The 23,318-nt window shown below is 35.9% G+C and overlaps 1 protein-coding gene across 3 annotated transcripts in view; it reads right to left on the bottom strand.

Moving 5' to 3' along the window:
• Positions 1-1,270: 1,270 nt before the first annotated feature.
• Positions 1,271-23,318, bottom strand: part of NC2alpha (negative cofactor 2 alpha) — a 347,119-nt gene continuing 325,071 nt past the window's right edge. For all 3 annotated transcript variants that reach the window (XM_071694268.1, XM_071694267.1, XM_071694266.1), the window contains one exon: positions 1,271-21,724. In XM_071694268.1, coding sequence (XP_071550369.1) covers positions 21,304-21,724 — 421 coding nt within the window. In that variant the 3' untranslated portion in view covers positions 1,271-21,303. The remainder of the gene's footprint in view (positions 21,725-23,318) is intronic.

Genomic DNA, 23,318 nt, shown 5'->3' with positions numbered 1-23,318 from the left:
CACACGAGGGGGGAGGGAGATGTTATTCCATGTGTGGCGAGGTGGCGATGAGAATGAATAAAGGCAGACAGTGTGAATTGTGTGCATGTGTATATATGTATGTGTCTGTGTGTGTATATATATGTGTACATTGAAATGTATGGATATGCATATTTGCGTGTGTGGACGTGTATGTGTATACATGTGTATGGGGGTGGGTTGAGCCATTTCTTTCGTCTGTTTCCTTGTGCTATCTTGCAAACCCGGGAGACAGCGACAAAGCAAAATAAATAAAATAAATATATATTATATATATGAGAAAGGAGTTTATGAAAAGAATATACCTTAAGGAATCTGACTCCACAATTGATTATCTAATTAATGTCTACTTGCGAACTGAGTTGTGATCTTAGAAGTCATGAAAAAACATCTAAGACAAATATCATTGTTCCAGATCTTAATCACCCCAAACCTAATGATCGAAAATCAACAATGGGAGAAGGTTACCAGTGCTTAAAAGGTCGCAAAATAGCAAGTCATCAATGGCCTGTCATCATTGGTTGAAGGTCACCAGGTGTTGGTCATCAGCGGTAGGTCATAACTGTCGTTCATCAACGGTCAAATGTCAGTAATGGTTGAAGGTCATCAGTGGTCAGAGGTCACAATGGTCGAATGTCTCTAATGGTCAAAAGTCACCAATGGTCGAAGTTATCATAGGCCAAAGGTCACTGATGGTAGATGGGTCATCAGTGATCATATGTTACTACTGGCCAAAAGGAACTTATGGTTGGTCTTCATTACTTACCCCACGGATGGCTTCATGCATGTCTTTGGCATAAGCTGGTACTCACTTTGCCACTGTCACATAACTACTATGTGATCGTGTCAAGAGGTCGAACCACTGTACTATTTGTTTCTTTATACAAGTCCTCTTAACTTTGGAATTCTTTAATATTTCGTGGACTCAACAACAGTAACCATCCCATGTTTACAAGATAAGCTTTCTGCCTTCTTTAAAACTTTTAGGCCATTATTTTCCTTTTTTTGCCACTTATTTCATTCAAGGTGTGGCATCAGTGAATTTTTGATAGTTGTAGTGTAGGCATGATAATCCCATGCTGTACATTACTGGTTAGTATATTCTACTTTTCCTATGCTGTGCTTTATTCATAATGAGCTCCAGCTATAAGTGCACTTTATTCTGCTTAATGGCAGTTTATACCTTTCTAATTTAACCATACTCTTCTTTTTTCAGAAATTCTGAATTAGGTTGGGCAAGTTAGAGACAAACTTATTCCAAGATTTGTATTTCCATGGTAGTAAAATAGTTACATTATGTAACAGTGATTCAAGGAATCACGCATGGTAAAATATGCATTGCCTATTTTGCATTAGCCCTAAATTAAAGGAGGCCAAATGCATTAAGAGGTAACAAAAGACAAGCATTAGCATCTAACATAAATGAAAATCAGGACAAAAAATGGAACAGAGGTTATTTTGTACTTAATGCAAGTTGAACAATCAACAAGTCATAACCAGGATAAATTACTGTAATACATGTTTATGTAAACACAATATTTGCTAAATTCACACAATCATGGCAGAGGGATCCTCACATTATACAAAGCCATATAATCATTCTACCTATAGTGAAAAAGCATTATTACTCTGAATCTGAAATGAAAGAAAGTGGAGGTTTCACAAGAATGGCACTGAATGCACTACCACCCTCAATCTGCCTAATCTTATAATAATCTAATTTGAGTATAAAAATGGGGCAGGGCTTAAAAGTAGCACATGTCCATTCCCTAACGATTGGTACATTAATTTACAGCATCAACATAAACTGTGCACACTACATTCACTGGAGTAATAACAGCTTCACCTACTGTTAAGAAGTTACATTACTAAATTAATTACTGTCAGAATACTGTATCAAACATTGGCCCACATCAATGTGTCTATTTCAACAACCAATTGAGAACATTATCCTGTGCAACAATCATTCTAAACAAGTGCTTAAAGAAATGCATTGTTCTATCTTAGTGATCATTAAGTAAACCTCTTTCAAAGTATAAAACAAATGTTCACTATTTGTAGAGTTTTGTTCAGAATTTATGAAACTTTACGCTGTTCTACATATACTTTGCAGTAAGATGGCAATGAACGATTTTAATCAAATCGATCCAAATTTTTCCACATTTCCTCATATATAATGCATCATCAAAAATTCAGCAAGGAATGTGGAATGGAGACAGAAAAAATTACAAAACAGAGTAAAGAGTGAGTGCAAGTAGGAAGGGAGGACGAAGAAAGGTTCCAGGTGAAAGTGGGACTGCAGGAGGGGTATGAGATGTTGCCAAAGCTGTTTAATGTTTATGGACTGGGAGGTGAATTTAGGGTCTTGGAGAGATGGGTAAGTTTACAGTCTGTTAGGGGTAGGGGGGCCTAGGTGAATCAGATGCTGTTTACTGATGACTTGGTTCTGGTAGCAGATTTGAGGGAGAAACTGCAGGTGGTGGTGTCTGAATTGGGAAGTGTGTATGATAGTTTGAATAAAAGTAAGGCTATTAGCAGCAGAGAGAGACAAGTTGATTAGAGTGTGAGTTTGAATGGAGAGAAAAAGGTTGATTAGAGTGTGAGTATGAATGGAAAGAACCTGAATAAAGTAAAGCATTTTACATACCCAGGGGTGGGAGTGGCAGCAGTTCCAGGTGAAAGTGGGACTGCAGGAGGGGTATGAGATGTTGCCAAAGCTGTTTAATGTTTATGGACTGGGAGGTGAATTTAGGGTCTTGGAGAGATGGGCAAGTTTACAGTCTGTTAGGGGGGCCTAGAAGGTGAATCGGATGCTGTTTACTGATGACTTGGTTCTGGTAGCAGATTTGAGTGAGAAACTGCAGGCGGTGGTGTCTGAATTGGGAAGTGAGTATGATAGTTTGAATAAAAGTAAGGCTATTAGCAGCAGAGAGAGACAAGTTGATTAGAGTGTGAGTTTGAATGGAGAGAGAAAGATTGATTAGAGTGTGAGTATGAATGGAAAGAACCTGAATGAAGTAAAGCATTTTACATACCCAGGGGTGGGAGTGGCAGCAGATATAATTATGACAGATAAAGTAAGCCATAGGATGGGTGAGACAGCTTAGGTGCAATAAAGGGATGTAGAGGGAGAGGTTACTGTCCTTGAGAGCAAATATGGGTATGTTTAATGATTTGATAGTTGTTTTGACAGTGTTGTAATGATGTGAAGCTTGTACCCTAGATCAAAAAGTATGGAGGAGGATGGATGTGTTGGAATTGATATACTTTCCAACAACATATGGTGTGAGATGGGTCGATAGACCAGGGAATGATAGGGTAAGAAAGAAGTGTGGTAGTAAGAAGAGAGTGTATAAGATAGCTGAAGAGGGTGTGTTGAAATGGTTTGGATATATGGTCAGGGTGGATGTATAAGAAGGAGTGATAACAGGATGGGTAAGGAAAGGGTGGGTGAAATGAGGTTAACTAAGACAGTATATGTGCTGAAAGATGAAGGAACAAGAAGGGGGGGGGGGAACCAAAGAGGAAGAAGGATGGAGTGCAAGATGCTTTGCAAAATTGATGCCTGAAAACAAAATGGTGTGAGGCATATATGGAACAAAGCAAACAGGAGCACGTGGTATGAAAGGGGTGAAGTGCTGTCAATGGGCTGAACTAGGGCACATGAAGTAGTCAGAGAAACCATGGAAAAGTCCGAGGTTTGGCTGTGGGTCATGGGGTTTCTGGATTGGTGTATTTTACATGACAGGGAGTGGATATGAGCAAATGAGGACATTAGATCTGTTCCTGAGGCTAACTCAGTATGCAGAAAATGACAAACAACAACTTCTTGCCTCAGGAGGCCCAGAGCACTGAGGAAGCTTCTCATTACCCCCTGGCAGGACCTTTGATCATACTATGAAATTATGTTGTGTGCATCTATGTGGGAAGAATGCAGGGCAACTAAATGCAGTAGTAAGCGTTTGGTGTCTTCGTTGTGGTAGTTGCATCAAGTGCTAAATCGGGGTTTTAGTGTTGTAGGGATGGATGTCCCAAGCAAAGGTGCCAGTGTGTAACTTGCATATGTCTGGGAATGTGGTTTCAGATGGGGTATACGTCTGGTGGGATGGTGTTTGACACTGAATTGGGAGGATAGTGGTTTAGAGCTTATCAGGTAATTTCTGCATCTGTGTGTTTTATCAATGGTGTTTGTTAGAGGTGGGGGTATCTATGAGTAAAGGATGTTGAAGTTTGAGGCAGGTGTAAGCTTTTTATTTCTATCTTTGGGTAAGTGATTACTTATGGAGTGGTTTGGAAAAAAGGGGTCTTGTGCTGTTGTAAAGAATTGAGTGCTAAGCATGTTGAGATGGGACTGTATTTTATGAATTTTTGTTTCATTGTTTAAGTGATGAGTGTTTGTGGTTGTTCGAAGTGCTCTGTTATGTACAGTTTGCACTTGTTACAATTGTTTTTGAGAGTGGTGGATGTTCAGGCATGTTAGATGTAGTTTTGGCAGGAGCAAATGAATCACTTGTGGAGGATGCTATGGGATTTTTTTTTCTTGTCCATGGTGAGAAAGTCTCGGTAAATGGAAGGGTCACATCTCTTACCACCATGACCATGATCAGATTCAACATCCAATGCAACAACTAAGATCCCCAATGCATGCCCACCTTCACCAAGAACAACTGCAAAGACTTTTGTGTTATCATGTATATAAAAAAAAAATGTGTGCTATTCTATGTGGTAAAGTTTGTTTGGAGTGGTATTATCCACTTTCCTATAATATACTAAAACATCAGTCCTGCAATAATACACAAACAGAGTGCAAACATGTGATATGTACTGCTAAGAGGATGTGGAAATCTGAAGGACACAGAGTATCATAAATGGAGTAGAAAAAAGGTACCATAAACAAGAGAAGAGAATGAAAGTGAAATAAGGACAGGTGAAGTGAGTGATAATGTATAGGGAAAAAATTAAGTACATTCATGTAAGGGATGCTTTGAAGTATGACTATAGAAACGGGTCAAGATTGTGATATCTTAATATACAGGTAAGGTGTACAAATATAGTCATGTAAAAAGATATGCAAACACTTTTGCAGTTTCACTCGATTTGCAATATCACCCACTCCTCCTTTGCCATATTCAGAAGTGTTCTATTTCCATTCCTAAACTTGCCATTTTCTTATAAGCATTCACACCTTTAATAATGGTCCAAAGTCCATCATGAACACATTATCATCATAACTAACCTATATCTTACCATAAACATTCAATTGTTGCTCATTGCAGTTACTGGATGAAAACACATTTTCCAACTTTTATAAATCTATGAATTATCTACAACACTACGACAAAGATAACTTAGACTAAGTGACTACATCATATACGGCCCTGATGCGAACTGAATGTGTAACTTTTTGAAAGAAATTATACAACATTCTTCCAATATTAAAGAATATATAATGTAAATGGTGTTTATCTGTTAATGCTACATTATATTATGCTGTAAAACCAGTGATATGCCGTAAAAAACAACAGTGATTGTTGATGGATAGACTAACAAAGATGAAAAGAAAAAGCAGGTAAGTGATTTCAGTCAACTCAGGTTCTGAGTAAAAGCTTTTGCATGTTTTGTAAAAGATTTGTTGCTTTGATTCCCCACTGATCCTAACTTACTGAAACGAGAAAGAAACTAAAAGTTTAAATGCGAATATAGCAAACTATCATGGAATCTTAAGTGGTACCTTAGGAAGATCAGACAGGGCGATTTCATAGATCTCATTACTAAGCTTATTCTGACTGAGAATGTTACCGAGGGTGTACTAAAATGGTTTGAGTATAAGGTGAGGACAAGTGAAGAGTGATTGACAAAGAGCATCTATATGTCAAAAGCTGACGGAGCATGGTGGAGGGGGAGACTGAAAAATGAGATGGAAGCATGGTGTATAAAAGGCTTTGAGGTACAGTATTGGGCATCAACATAATGAGGGAGAGACGTGTAAGAGAAGAACAATCAGATTAGTGAAGTATACGTGGTGGTGAGGTAAATGCTATCAATGTGATGAAGTATACGGGGTGGTGAGGTAAATGCTATCAATGTGATGAAGTGTACGGGGTGGTGAGGTAAATGCTATCAATGTGATGAAGTATACAGGGTGGTGAGGTAAATGCTATCAATGTGATGAACCAAGGCATATGAAAGTGGTCAAAGTAATCCATGAAGTGCTATCTGGGCTTATGTATGGTAGCCTCTGTTTTTGGTACATTATACATAGAAAATGGATGAGTGCTAGTGAGGCTGTTTTTCATTTGTTCATGATGCTACCTCCACAAAGGAGGAAAGGTAATCAGGCTTGAAAAAACAAAAATTATGGTAGTTGATGGTTGTGAGATGAATAAGATTCACAAGTGATCTGAGAGAAGAGTAACAAAAGTATTCTTTCGGTATAGAAGTTATGAGATGAATACAAGAAAGAGCAAATGATTAACTATCATGTGCGACCAGTAACATATAAGAGCATACAGAAAGAGATTAGAAGACATTTCTCTTCCTTAAGATTTATTCTTAAGGATTCACCTTATTTTTCCAGTCATATCACACATAATAGTAGAGCATGGCAGAAAAGGTAAATGATGGAAATGGAAGTAAATGAGCAAACTGAGCTACATAAAGCACTTTAGAATAAAATAAGATATATGTTTGGCATGTGTTCATCTTACTGAAATCGATATTCAGATGCATGCAAGACTTAATAATAGTCCCACCATCAACAAGTGTTAAGGCCAGGAATAATAAAAATACTACAAATGTACATGAGTGACATCAACACACAACCGCAGAACAAGATCTGCTGGTAAAATTTTGTTTTATGAATTCAGTTTTGCATATGCAGGGCCCAGTGAAAACAAGACAAGACACTTCTTGAGGCCAGAAACAGTATATTCATTAGCTTTAATGAAAATAAAAAAAAATTTGAAAAACAGGTAAAGTAAAATGTTGACTGACACTTATTCCACATTGAAACAGATTTTCAATTCTGTTCCCATTTACATGTGCTTGAAATATATGCAAATTCTTACTTCCCTTGTAAATAACAACTTGTGCCTAATGTGTAAAGGTGAACAAAGGCTTATATACTCGCTCACAAATATGAACTTGTATCCAGTGTGGTAAAGTGAACAAGGGTTTCCACACTCCTTTTCCAGTCTGTTTAATGAAGTTAATTTCTTGGTTAAAAACTCATTTTTTTCTATCATGACCTCAGCCTGAACACACAAAACATCTCCAACATAATAAACTAAAAATTATCCTGAAGGTACCGTCAGAATTACCTTCCAAACTATAAAATCTAATTTCTCCATCTATCTTACCATCAAACTCTTCTAGTTCCTTCAGCCATGCTATCAAACATCCATAACCTAACACCCACTATACGTCCTATAAGGTCAAAGCATAAGTTGTCAATATAAAAGGGGATACTTCATGGGTATAAAAGAGTAAGACCTAAAGTTTATGCACTTCTGTAATCCCTCTTTTCTTGAACTTTCACATTTTTTATCATTCCTTTTTACCTTCATTATTAACTTTACCTGGAGCCTCACTTCATACAATAAAATATTCACATTGGAGTAATACTGAATTTCTAACATAGGTTGGTCGTATGGAGGAAAAATATGTACACAAATACATGAATATGAATTATGATCAACTCATTACCAAAATTTGCCCGCATCCTTTCTATTATGTCCACAATAAAAAAAACAATGTTTCCCTTCTCTCACAGAGCATGAGTAGATAAATTCTGGTGAAGTGAAAAATGTCTTGATAGAACAGTATACATTGTATAAATTACATGTCAGACTATTTTGCAACATGTATAACTTTATATTTCATTATCTGATAAAACACTTTTCTTTTAAAGGTCAAGCCATGAAGTATTTAAGTAAAAGTTAAAGGCAACTAAAACTGACATATACAGTTTGGTGAAAAAAAATAAATTCAGGAAAAGAAAACAGCAAACTAATCTATGGGCATTATGACGATCATCAATCTAAGCTTCCAAAGGTACCTAGAAAATCTGACCCAAAAATTGAATAGGCAATAATTGATACCCATGATCAATCCTAAATGATGAACAGCATATAGAATGTGTTATACCTTCAAGATGTTTTATTTGCTGTTCTTTGGATAATATACACAGGTCACCTTGGTACAGGGGTAAAAGTGCAGCTAACACATCAGATGTAAAGCTAATGTGCCAAAAGGGAGCTGGCAGGTGCAATAACACAAGAGTGTGTTTGGAATCAATAACCCTTGTAATGATCACATCTTGGAAAAACAAATTCCTTCTCCCTGGGAAGCATGTCAAAAATTTTCATAGAATATGATTCTTTTTTATCTTTCCTATTATCATGATAAGTATTGTGACCTACAGCAGTGCGATTCTCTGAATGACATACAACTCTAATATCTCAAAAAAATAAGACCTATTTTCATTTCGAGATAATTCTGGTTGTGATACAATATTAATGATCAATTAAGCATTAATTGTGAAATTCTGCATATGTATTTCATCGTATTTCCTAGATAAAGTTACTGTTAATAGGCCACGACAAGGACATTTCAATCTTCCTTAAATATACTACTCAACCATTAACATCAACACTGGAACAGCATGTCCACTCAACATTGAAACCAAGTTTTCACAGGAACCTATGATAAATCTATTCCAAAGGAAAGCAGAAAATACTGTGATCTATTCCATATTGTGGTTAGTAATTGCTGTATAAACTGATAAAACACAGAAAGACTAGCAATCAGAGAAATCACAGACCAACATCAACCAAGACTGCATTCCAAAAGAAAAACAAAAAGTTCACTACTTAAATTTTCACATCTTTAACAAAAACTATTTTTGTGAAGGAAAGTAAACACACAATACATTAGACTATCATCATTTGAAAAATATCATTTCTAGCATTTTACCATTTTGTTCATGATAAATGTGCATATAAAATACGGTGCTCAGAACCGGTAAATTTATGATTACGAATATTTCTAAACAAAAAATAAAATCAAAAGTAGAACTTATCAATTACATGAAACACATTACATTACTAGTCTTATGAATGACGCAATTGCATCGTTTTTATATATTCCAGTACACTCATAATCAACAAATCATTAACTTCTGGAAGACTTAATTCTTTAGTATTTTTTCAGAGAGATAATCGAGCACATCTGACATTCAATAAACGAAAAGGATGCTTCATAAATTAATATTTTCAAACTGTAACAAAATAAGAGTTATGAGTGAAGCTATCTATAACATTTCAAAAAACAATCTGCAATCACTGCATAATGCTACTCTAGCACTTTTGTGATTCACTATTTTGCATATAACTGCAAAGGACCATTTTTTTAATACTGACACAGTAGATTAAATATTACCATAGTCAAGTGCTGCTGCTTGAAACAGCGTCATACATATGACATCAAGCAGAAACTGAAAAGAAAAAAAGCCAGTATGTAGCAGAGCATATGTATGTTCCTGAATCATATATAAGCACTTTAGAGACAAAATCAAAAAGTAATAGAATTTTTCTTCTGCTGTAAAATGTTTATATGAAAAATTTCTAACTCCTGACAGGATATGGTGAGCTAGAAAATGTGTTGATACCGAGACTGATATGAGCCTATGTGCTGAGGACAATTAGACCTCAAAAGAAGATAATTTTTACTTTTAACTACTAATGACTGATACCCATTGACAGCTGACAAAAAAGAAGAAACAATTTGACAACCCATCAACCAAATGATGATAAAAAAAACTCAAGCAGTCAAAACCAAGCAAGCTTGGACTATAGAGTATCTTTCTAGGTGGAGAGAACAAAGATGCTGAGTGGCAAATGTGACCTGGCTATTCTGTCTGGACTCAGAAAACTCATTATCAAAGCCTAATTTTTTAAGCCATAGAACAAGCCAAGGACACTAATGGTCTTAAATCACGTGAAAGCATAGTGTACATGAGAGGTGAAGACAACTAAGTCTTTAAGAAAATTAGAAAATCACATGGTGCAGGCTACTATCCAACTATAAAGTAATTCATTAACTGAAACAGCACATTCAAGGATAAGAGGTTCCAAGACATTTCTTGCTGAATCCCTTGTAGGTAGAGAACAGGGAAGATCCAAGAGGTGGAGGCATAAAGATAATACTTTTGTCCCACAATAAGTAGCTTAGAAAGCTGCAGAGAAAAAAAATGCAAGAAGCAATGGATTCTAAAGTGGTGAATAATGAAGAAAATTATATGGTTAAGATGAAGTAACAGAAAATGACTTTGGGAAAATTTTTGTGTCAATGGTGTGAATCTAAGCAAGCTCAATGTTGTCTCAAATTTTTAAAATTTTATATACTACAGCATGAGGGTAGATGAAGGGACAATGTAATGTGGAAAAGTGACAGGCATGGGAAAATTAAGTCATTACTTTGTTCTTATTGATGAAATATTACATGAAATGACAGATGGCATAATTGCAGATGAATTATCATGATTGTGAAAGAGAGCTAAGTTGCTGTATGCATATGAAGATGCTGTGCAAATTGAATCATGGTATGAGCTACACAGAATGTCCAACTGTTCTGAAGGTAAGTATAGATGCAGGATTCTGATAGCAAATGCAATAAGAGCAATGTTTACCATTTCTAAAAGACTGGCATTTGCAAATTAAAATCAGTCTGAACAGAGAAATAAGAGTTGTTGCTTGGGAGTACTGATTCATTGAGAAAACTGCAAAAAAATTTAAGGCTGAAAGTAATTTCACGCAAGGAAACATAGTTGCTCTGAAAATCCTAATAAATGGCAATAATTCAATTACAGGGTGAGTAAGGCGACTGTATGATCAGTTGTCTTTCCAACTTTTATGAATGGTTGTAAACACTTATTCTTCTTATATACATCCACATGGTTGGTAAAGCAAAAGCATCAGACAGAGTTACAGTCAGAAACAAAGTCTAACAAATCCAATGAAGAGAAAGCTATACAGTTGAGAAACTGTTAGAAAGGGACACAGCTGAAAGCATGTTAAGATATGATCATTAGTATAATAAATATTTCAGCTGGTAAGGAAGATCCATGGCACTCTGGTTGCATACATGAAAAGAATTATGCTACAAAAGAGATGGGTGGATGGAGTAGTTAGATGTAAAAGATTACAGATATTTTGTATGCAAGGGTGGAAGCGTGACTGCTGAAGTTCTTATCTTCTCAGGAATCAAATCAGCGAGTAGAATGAATGATTAAAAAAAGCCAAGATAGAAACGAATAAGAAAAACTTTAGTAATGTGGTAAAAAGGACTAAGACCGAAGTGAATAAGAACAACTGTAGTAATGTGGAAGACTTTCTTCAGCACAGTGGCCATTTATTCATACTACTGACACAAATGTGAAATGAGAGGCTTAGGCACTTGACAGATCCCATATATATGGAAGCTCAACCAAAAGATAACAACTACATAATAAGATCAATGATTTTAGTAAATGAATGTACTGGACCAATGAGCAAAGCAGGACAATGTTTGTTACCTGATTGATAAAATGATCAAGTTCTGACAACTGCATGATACCTGAACAAAGGCAATGCTCCCTTTATTGGGCAGTAAGAGCTTGAGGTAGACTAGTAATATCCACTGATGAATCTTAGTAACCCATTATGCAGGGACATAAATTTCCTGATATTTCTGAAGAATGGGCATTTTTTCAAGTAAAAGGAAAAGCAATTTATTTCTTTTGAAATTAAAGTATATCATATGAGAATAGGAAAACAACAAAGAGACAAATCTGAACTTTCCCTTGAATATATAAAATTTTTCATGGGGAATATTGCTGAGATTGATCTAAGCAATGTAAAACATGGTGTCAACATGTTTTCATTATAATCAACTCATTTATATAAAATTTTCATACACATAGGTCTTTTTATCAAGTACATTATCATCTTGATCACTAGACTCTTCAGTGTTATGGAGTAAATACTGCTCGATGGTGTCTATATTTAGCAGTCTACTGTAACATTCTCCTAATGCCATAAATGAAGGGCATCTGAACTCTTTGTAATCATTGTATAAAGAGGCCTTGGGAATCTCATGTCACCACCATAGATTTGCTGAAATTTGACTGTTGGCATGAGAGCATGGATTGAAGATGTATGTGAGGTTCCCTTTACAAAGCAATGTAGATCTATGAGTAGTCTGGTTAAAGAGTTTATATGGCAGCATTTTTCATAACAGGTTATATCAATCTCTTACTGCCAGTATTTGTTTACAGGTTTAGGACCATTAAACTTAATGACACATGAAATTTTCCACAATATTATGTTTAACAAAGTCCTGAACAAGAATCCTCAAGTTTGCTGTCTGGCTTATGCAATTATAAATTACATTTTACATTCTTCCTTAAATCTATCCACTTTACAGTGTCACAATATAAAGAATATTAGAACCGGATGCAGCTACACTCAGGCAGTAAAGGTAAAGAATTTGGACATGCCTTATTACTTCTTACAAAGATCAGATATTATCACCACTTGTGTAATTGGTAACATGTTGCTCTAAATTTTGTTTTTGAATTATAAAACATATGGTAAGTGTTTCAATGTGCAAGAAAATACCAAGTAAACTAACAAAAACTCTTAAAACTATCAATATAACACTAAAATAAATTCTGTACTACATGACTCATTCTGCTGATACAGAAACATAATGATATTCATATTTTCAAATATCAATGTATCACATGCAGTAGTAACTCAGCTCTTTGTCTAAGCTAAAATAAATTCTGTACTACATGACTGGTTCTGCTGACACAGAAACGTAATGGTATTCATATTTTCAAATATCAATGTATTACATGCAGTAGTAACTCAGCTCTTTGTCTAAGCAAGCATCCACGTTATGAAAAAAACCTTTGGGTAACATAAAACTTTAACTATGAGAGGGGAACCTCAGTAAGGATGAGGTTGTCAACAGTCCACAATGATCATACAGTAACAGGTAAAGCCTAACCAGGCTATAATCAGAAGATATCATTGGCTTTATGAGCTATATCTAAATTTTTGTATTGTGTAACTCAAAATATACAGCCACCGCAAGTCCTAAAATCAACACTTAACAAGAGTCATTCCTTTATAAATATATTTTTGTGAATTTCAATATTTCATGTGATATTTCCATAAACTCTACATGCACTACTTACAGCTGGTAAATACACTGTTTTGCTCAGTAGAAAAAAAAAAAATAAATGATGCTCAGTACTATCTCAGAGAAAACAATGTCCAGAAAACAGGGGCTTTCTTTGATGATTACAGTTAATGGCAAGGGGGGCTCCTGAAGCAGAGGTTGCAAGGATTCCAATGAGGTTTGGAAAATACTTGAGACTTCCTATAGTTTCCATTCTATGAGTAGTGAAGAAAATCCCTCACAATAATGAATCCAATATAATGTCTTGCAGAGGAGGTCTGAACAGAAGTTCTCCAAGTATGAGTCCTAAGTCCACAGAAACTGATTAAAGAAATAACATATTTCCCTAACTCTAACCACTCTGAAGTATCATAGCATACCTAAGGGATGAGTTCAATATATATCTATACTCAGACAATAAAATTCATGAATCTGGAAACCAACTTTTTAACTAATGGGAATTCAAAGATCTTGAAGATTTAAAGATAAAGAAAGATACTTCATCTTGTTTGTGTTATCGATACTGTAATATCCATTCATTATAGACTAATGTTAATAAAAAATGCAACAATGGAGGGCAGCTCTCTGAAGGTGAAGGAGAATGCAATGTCAATACGTGCAAAAGAGGTCAATATTCTTAAAATTATCTATGCAATACTACAATATCTTTAGCACTAAATGACTTGTTCTGTTAATACAGAAAAACAGTAACATTCATGTTTTCACAAACCAACGTAATTTATGCAGTATGAACACAGTCCTTTGCCCAAGCAAGCATTCAAATTAAGGAATTATTTTTGGTTAACATAAAAACTAAATGTTAGAGGTGAATAATTAAGCAAGGATGACATTTTACCAGTTTGCAATGTCACATCAAGTAAAAACCTAACCTAATTACAAGTAGATATTATACGTTATATACATTATGTCTAAATTTCTGTACATGTAACATATATAGCAACTTATAGCCCTAAAATTCTCACATTTCTCCCATAATTAGGAAAATGATATGACATGGGAATTCTCAACCCTCAATATACATCATTCCTAAGGAAAACATACAAATATTTGTGAATTTTAATATCTTATGTGTTATCTATGCATAACAACGTGTACTTTGTACAGCTGGTAAAGATACTGATTTGGTCAGCTCATGAGAGAATGATACTCATAATTCGTTTATTGAAAATGATATCGAGATAACAGAGGGATTATTTGATACCTATCATCAGTAGCAAGGCTATGACATTTCTGAGAGTAAGGAAAGGGTCTCCAAGTCTAATTTGCAAGCATACTAATGAAGCTGGGAAATATGTACAGACTTCATCTTATGGGTAGAGGAAAACCCTTCATTTGAATGAATGCAGTCAGTTAGGATGATCTTATTCAGTGGCTGCAGAAAATCCCTAATTGTATTTAGACTGGCTACAAGGGGTTCCATGACCCAGTGACTGGATCCTTGAATACTCCCACTTCTTGGAGTGGCAACAGCTTCCTGTTTCCATAATGTTCTATCATTACTTATTGTGCTATAACCATGTTCCATATGTACCCTGCCATGGCCCAAGATCGTTGTGAATCACAGGAATTCATGTGTTGTATAATATTTGGAGACTAATAATTCTGTTTAGTTTAATAAATATGGCAAAAGATAAATATATCAGAGATTTATTGCATATTAATCCAGGTAACCTTAACTTTCACTTTGATCAATGATAAAGGAAGTACGTCCATCTATGTACAAACATTATTCAAATTGGATATGAAATCTTTGGAACAAGACCTTAGTATGCAATGAACTTAGAGATTGTACTTATTTCTTAATTAGAGACCTATTTCCTCCAGGATGAGGTAATGCTGTTAGGTTTTGTTTCATCTTAAATTCCTAACCTAATTCAGTTGAATATGGTTGTTGCTCTGTTTGAATATTGTCATCTGTGCAAACAAATCAAACATAAGGTGCTCATTTCTTCATCTTTTAAGCTGTTGCCTATTCATTTTGTTTGAATGGCTAAGTATCAAGAAATCAGCAATTATGCCACCTGAAATAAAACCTCAGAATAGAAACTACAAAACTCATTTCTCATTTTCATGTTTCTCACAGATATAAATGTGGGAATGCATTTTTTCAGCCTTTACCTACTCAGACTGTGATAATTTAAGTCCCTGGTAGAGCACTCTCTTCATGTTCAGCTGCTTGAGGGGATATTGTCATTTAATCATTGAACTACCTTATGGTCTTCAATTTCTTTTTCTTCCCATAATGGCAAAGTTGTCAATATGCTTAATAGGAATCAATTTAAAGGACCTTTTCTAAAAAATTACTTGTAGTATGGATAAAAATGGCAAGACTTGAACTCCAGTGACTGTCATTTACTTTATAAATCCAGGTTAGGTATATCTAGAAGTCTAAATCAGAATACTTATCACTGTCTGCCTTTCTCTAAAGATATTGCTTTGATACTTCCGAGGCAAGGGAGAAAGAATTCCACCTCTGTATCCCCTGTGTGTCACAGAAGGAGTCTACAAGGGGAGGAAGCAGGGGGCTGGCAAACCCCCTTCTCCCTTCTTATATTTTAATCTCTAAAAGAGGAAACAGAAGGAGCCAGGCAAGGAGTGCTCATCCTCCTCAAGGGTTCAGATTTGGGTGTCTGAATGTGTGGCTGTAACCAAGATGAGAAGAGAGGAGAGATAGGTAGTGTGTTTGAGGAAAGAAACCTGGATGTTCTGGCTCTGAGTGAAATGAAGCTCAAGGGTAAAGGGGAAAAATGGTTTGGAATTGTCTTGGAGTAAAGTCAGGGGTTTGTGAGAGGACAAAAGCTATGGAAGGAGTGGCACTACTCCTATATCAGGAGTTGTAGGAGTGTGTGATGGAGTGTAAGAAGTAAGTTCTAGAGTGATGGGGGTAAAACTGAAAGTGGATGGCACGTGATGGGTGATTATTGGTGCTTATGCAACTGGCCATGAGAAAAAATATCATGTGAAGCAAGTATTTTGGGAGTAGCCGAGTCATTATGTCAGCAGTTTTGGTGCATAAGACCAGGTATTAGTGATGGGCTATATAAATGCGAGGGTAGGTACTGTAGCAGTTGAGGGTATAATTGATCCATATGGGGTATTCAGTGTTATAAATGGAAATAGTGAAGAGCTTGTGAAATTGTGTGTTGAAAAAAAAGGCTGGTGACTGGAAATATATGGTTTGCGCTACCTCGCAAACGCGGGAGACAGCGACAAAGTATAAAAAAAAAAAAAAAAAAAAAAAAAAAAAAAGAGAGAGACATGTACTCAAGCATACATATGTGAGTAGGATAGATAGTCAATGGGCATCATTAGATTATGTATTAATTGATGGGCATGTAAAAGAAAGTCTTATGGATGTAAATGCACTGACAGGGGCAGATGGTGGGATGTCTGATCACTTTCTTGAGGAGGAGAGGGTGAAGATTTGTAGTTTTCAAAAAAAAAAAAAAAAAAAAAAAAAAAAAAAAAAAGGAAAAAAATGTCAGGAAGAAAAGAGTGGTGAGAGTAAGTGAGCTTGGAAAGGAGACTGTGTGAAGAAATACCAAGAGAGATTGAGTGTAGAATGGCAAAAAGTGAGAGTAAATATAGCGAGGAGAGTGGATGAGGAATGGGAGGTATTTAGGGAAGTAGTGGTGGCATGTGCAAGAGATGTATGTGGAATGCGAAAGGTGGGAGGTGGGTATATTAAAAAGGGTAGTGAGTGGTGGGATGAAGAAGTGAAGTTGCCACTAAAAGAGAAAAGAGAAGCATTTGGGCAGTACTTACAGGAAGAAATGCAAATAACTGGGAGATGTATTAGAGAAAGTGGCATGCGGTCAAGAGGAAGGCGCTGGGGTTGAAAAAGAGGGCAAATGAGAGTTAGGGTGAGAAAGCATCATTAAACTTTAGGGAGAGTAGAAAGATGCTTTGAAAGGAGGTAAATACTGTGTGAAAGACAAGAAAACAAATGGGAACATTGGTGAAGGGGGTAAAAGGGTAAGTGCTTACAGGTAGTGATGAGGTGAGATGAGGTGAGTATTTTGAAGGATTGTTAAATGTATTTGATGATAGTGGCAGATGTATGGTGTTTTGGTCAGGGTAGTATGCGACGTGAGTGGGTCATGGAGAGTGGTTTGGTGATGAAAGAAGAGGTGGTAAAGGACTTGGGGAAGATGAAATGGGGCAAGGTGGTGGGAATGGATGGTATTGCAGCTGATTTTATTAAGAAAGGATGTGATTGTATTGTTGATTGGTTGGTAAGAATATTCAATGTAAGTATGGATCATGGTAAAGTGCCTGAGGATTGGTGGAATGCATAAATAGAGCCATTCTATAAAGGCAAAGGGGATAAAGGTGAAACTACAAAGGTAAAGGTAAACTACAAAGGCAAAAGTTTGTTGAGTGTACCTGGTAAGCTGTATGGGAGGATGCTGATTGTACAGTGCAGATTGGAGAGCAGTAAGGTTTCAGAAGTCGTATAGGATGTGTGGATCAGGTGTTTACTTTAAAGAATGTGTGTGAGAAATATCTAGAAAAACAAATGGATTTGTATGAGGCATTTATGGATCTGGAGAAGGCATATGATGGGGTTGATATTGAATCTTTGAGGAAAATCTTAACAATATATAGTTTGGGAAGTAAGCTGCTAGAAGCAGAGAGGTTTTTATCAAGGGTGTGACGCTTGTGTATGAGTAGGAAGAGAAGACAGTGAATGGTTCCTAGCGAGGGGTGGCTGCAGCAAGGCGTGTGATGTCACCAGGTTAGTTCAATTTGTTTATGGATAGGGTGGTGATGGAGGTAAACGCAAGTCTTGGAGAGAGGGGAAAGTATGCAGCCTGTTTGGGATGAGAGGGCCTTGGAAGTGAGTCTGCTGTTGTTTGCCAATGATATAGCACTGGTGGCTAATTTGAGAAGAAACTGCATAAGTTAGTGTCTCAGTTTGGAACCACGGGAGATAGTAGTTAAGTACAGTAAATAAATATAAATAAATAATATATCTTTATTCATTTATTCATTCATTTATTATACTTTGTCGCTGTCTCCCGCGTTAGCAAGGTAGTGCGAGGAAACAGACGAAAGAATGGCCCCACCCACCCACATACACATGCACATACATACATGTCCACACACGCACATAGACATACCTATACATTTCAATGTATACATATATATACATACACAGACATATACATATATACACATGTACATATTCAAACTTGCTGCCTTTATTCATTCCCGTCTCCACCCTGCCACACATGAAATAGCGTCTGCACCTACCCCCCACGAGGTAGTTCTAGGAAAAGACAAAAGGTCACATTCATTCACACTCAGTCTCTAGCTGTCATGTGTGATGCACCGAAACCACAGCTCCCTTTCCACATCCAGGCCCCACAAAACTTTCCATGGTTTATCCCAGATGCTTAACATGCCCTGATTCAATCCACTGACAGCACGTCAACCCTGGTATACCACATCATTCCTATTCACTCTATTCCTTTGAACGCATTCCACCCTCCTGTATGTTCAGGCCCAAATAGCTCAAAATCTTTTTCAATCCGTTCTTCTACCTCCAATTTGGTCTCACACTTCTCCTCGTTCCCTCCACCTCTGACATATATATCCTCTTTGTCAATCTTTCCTCACTCATTCTCTCCATGTGACCATGTGTGTATATATATGTATATGTACGTGCAGGTGCATATATGTATATATATGTGTATGTGAGTGGAAGTGTCTTTCTTTGTCTGTTTCCTGGTGCTACCTCACTAACGTGGAAAATGGTGATCATGTATGAAAAAACTTCTTACATAAAAAAATACCTTACAAACATGGTGAATCCTATATCATGCAGTCTCTTTTAAGTACAATTTATGTGCTTTAGTCCATTGTAAAAAGAAAAGAGAAAAGTGATATGCTTCTCTGGATGGGATACAAAACACATATCATCTACCTAACTTTAAAATATTTTTACATCTTTTTAAGGATGTCTTGTTAACACTTCTCTAATAAAAAGAGAATATCAGTGTCTTTAGCTTTGCTTAAGTCTGAAAGTTTCATGACCAATGCCTTACAACAATGAAGATGGAAAATGAAGGTTTGTATATGCAAATCTTATCCCAGGAACAGGGGAGAAAGAATACTACTAACATATCCCCTGTGTCAAAGAATGCAACAAAGAAACAGAGACAGCAAGTAGGCAACCTTTATAATTCATCTAGTGTTAAGGTATACTTAAAAGTTACTCTTCCAATCTTATTATCTGATAATATTATAAAGCACATGCAAATTATCAAATATAATGTGTTTTACATTATGAGAGATGGGTGTTACACTAACAGTGACCATGGCTGGACAATTCTAAGCTGATATCCCTGAATCCATGTCACAGACCATGGCTGGACAATTCTAAGCTGATATCCCTGAACCCATGTCACAGTCTCCAAAAACAGTGAAAGCACATAAATTAAGTACTTAAAAAGAATTGGGTGCTGGATATCCTCCTCTCCTGTGTCAGCTGGTTCCAATTTTGGGAACAGAAGAGACAGCTTTGGGAGGACTTTTCCTCAAAAGCTCAGTCATGTGTTCTTCGCAATACCTTGCTATGATGGGACGAAAAAACAGAATAACTCTTTACAACAAAAATCTGTAAAGAGAAGTTTGGATGTTTGTTAAATTTGGAAAATGATGAATGCTAAAAAGTTTACACTACAAATGGACCAGCATACAGGTATGAGGACGACTAGCAAACACAAAGCTGGAGCAACATACACATAAAGACTACCAGCAAAGGCATAGTGTCCCAAGCAGTAGGTGTTTATGTACTTGTATCATTTTCATGGTTACATTATATTAATTCTTTAGTTTGTCAAACACACTTAAGCCAATTTTTTGATAATGTTTTGCTTTTAAATTACCAGATATTTGCTAAACTTCTTCAAGTCTATAAATATAACACAGAGAATCAATAAAAATCTCAAAATACTTATATATATTTCCATGTTCAATGTTGTTATGGAATGCACCAATATATCACAATCTTAATACTCCATGTTAAACAGTGATGAAAAATTTCACTACTTTCTTACTGTATGTATGAAGTAATGAAGAAAAAAAGTCATTTGCTTCAATATGATTTTTACATAAAATAAATGGAAGTGGGATTCTGGCATGGAATAACAAAGAATGATAGGGAATCCATATCAAAGGATACTATTGGGGAAAGGAATGAGGATATGAAAAAAGTAAGGAAACAAGTCTATTCCAGGGAATGGGGTACTGCTTCCCATTTGTCAACTTGTGGGGACCTCACTCTCCAGAAAGTCGTTCCTATAAAAGGTGCATGACTGCATGCTGTATGGGTTTGGAATTAACGAAAACAGATAAAATGAAGTCATAATGTTTAAATGAAGAATGAAGATATGTGGGCAGAGGGGTTAAATCATGGTTACAAAGAGAGTTTTGAGGGACATACTTGGAAAGCAGTATGACAAATGTTACGAGGCTGAAAGAATTTAAAAGAAAATCATACAAATGAGGTTTGTATGATGATGTGAATGAAAGACACAGATCAAATGCAGGAGAGATTCTACTGTGTAAATCTACACATGAATCAAATAAAAAGACAAGTACTAGGGTTGCCTAAACCTGTTATACAACAATACAAAAATTCTATTTCCATGTACATGAAGTTTTCCCTACAAAGGGGAATAATTACTAGGAGGTATATATAATGTTTCAATATATGAATAATCAAGAGCAGATTAAAATGGTAACATCTTTAATGAAAAAATTCTTGTCCTCTTACCTCTCATTCCAATCCACCAAGACAACTTGCAGCACCTCATCAATGGAATACAAAATACTTCTGATAATCTCCTCTAACCATTCACTGGGCCTCAAAAGATTCTAATATCACGTATTCTGGGTAAAAACATGACTAAAAATGTACTCAGATGTATTTGTTTGTTCTGGGAACTAATGAGTTCCAAATTAATGTACAAACATGAAATATGGAAAAGAGAAAAGGCCATATCAAATTCAAAATCCTGGTCAGTAAAATCCCTAAGAATCATAGTCTTCATCAACCTGGTTGTTGGCTGATTGCTGAGAATGAGCTGCTGATGAGGTTGGGTGTGAGTTTGAGACAGGTGGCCGGTTCTGCATAGCATGTACAGAAGTTATCACTGGTACAGGGACTCCAAATGATGGTCTTACTCCTGGAGTAAGTGGAGTGCGAACAGGATTAGATGAGACTGGTGTGGTTGATGGTACCTCCCCAACAGGTACTTTGGTACATGATCCTGGGATAGTAATCTGAATGCCTGACAGAGGGCTAGAGCTGGCTTCACTAGTTGTGAGTACTGTAGAAGGGGATGAGACAGAACTATGAGAAACCTCACTACTTTTTCTGGCCTGACCTTTGAAACCGCCACCACTAACAGATATATGTAATCCAGAAACTTGTGGAGATCCTTCCTTTATCCTGAAATAAAGGTAAAAAGATAAATTCTTAAATAACAGCAATATATAGACTTAACACATGGTCATAATACAGGGTTCTCAGATTATGCAATTATAAATGATATTTACTATATCTAAGAAAAAAAATGAGAGGAGTTCAAAGAAACTGATGTCTTATGGGCAATGAATATCGAAAGGAAGAGATAATCTGTGAAGAAAGTAAAGCAAACATACATTCATAAATCTACCTTAGGTACTACCTTGACTACTTTCACCTTGGTCTCTACCCTAACCATTGACAATTATCACCTTGGGTAGTACTTTGACAAGTATATTTCAGTCTATGACAAAATAAACTCAAAGTTTCTCAAGGTTCCCATAAGTTTTTATCCATTGCTGAAGCCAATAAAACCACACAAACTAGCATTTCTATTGTTACGTTATAAAATCTGTCATGATAGATATTGCAAAAAAGCAACAAAATAATATCAGGTCTGGAAATTTTCAGTTATGGATGATCATAAAAAGCTATTTCTGCCTTCTTTTAACTAATTTCTCTTTTAATAGTGAATGAGACATTACCTCTTGCACTTTATAAGTTTTGAATTAGTGATGACATGGAACTCTCATCACTTTTTGATAGATTGGCATTATAAACTAATATGTTCTGAAGAATACACCTTACTGCCAAAGTCGAAGTTTTTATAAAGTTTAAACTTTGAGCAGGAGTAATAATACCAATTTAATTGCTCCACTTGAAGGGTGTGAAGAGACTAAAGTTATGATTTTTTATCTTTATATGATGAAAATTCACTTGAGTTATATGTGAAAACATGTTCATCCACTGCAAAAGAATAAACTGCCCTAAAATTTAACCTTTCTATATGAAACAGATCAACATAACTATGATGGAGCGTAGGGTAAAAGGGTAAAACTTTCTGCTAAATACTACAACACAATTTTCAGATACAAAAAGCTTGACACCATTATTAACAGCCTTGCTAAAAATTTGCAAGTGGTCTTCAGTTAAATGATATCTATTAAAACAGCAGAGTCAAAACATTAACTAATAGCCACTATGAAGCATGGATCGAGACCTATGGTAATCCAATATACAGAAGTACTTGGAATAGGAGGGAAAGTATATGAAACCTACTGGTACAAAGAAAAATGATTCAAAGGGGGATACTTCTATATAAAGACTATAAAGAAGGAATGTAAATAGTATATAAAAATACCACACCATACACTTTTCTAAAAAACAGAGTAGTTCAATTACTGCAGGAAAAGTTATTCTGACAGTGGTTTCATTTTTCATAAGTGTTTCTGTACTGCTTTCCTTTTCTTTCAGTCACACTGACATTCAATATAATATCTTTGTAATTGAAATACCAAGGAAAGAAATAAACTAGTCTTTGGATTAAATTACAACTACTAGTATACATTGTCTGAAATTGCTGGTATCACATTTTTCTCTTGGGTTTCATTAAAGAATTACTGATGTGCTGTTTATTGGAAATCCGCCATCAAATCAAAATCATCAGTAAATTCGAAAGAAACTGAAAGGAACTGTTAGGCAGATGTTCAGTACCTTAATAAATTGACATAGCTTTGAA

This window comes from Panulirus ornatus, chromosome 57 (genome assembly GCF_036320965.1).
Source record: "Panulirus ornatus isolate Po-2019 chromosome 57, ASM3632096v1, whole genome shotgun sequence".
In the NCBI taxonomy this organism is placed as follows: Eukaryota; Metazoa; Arthropoda; class Malacostraca; order Decapoda; family Palinuridae; genus Panulirus; species Panulirus ornatus.
The sequence above is the reverse complement of the archived record's forward strand: the minus strand, read 5'-3'. Positions and strand labels throughout refer to the sequence as shown.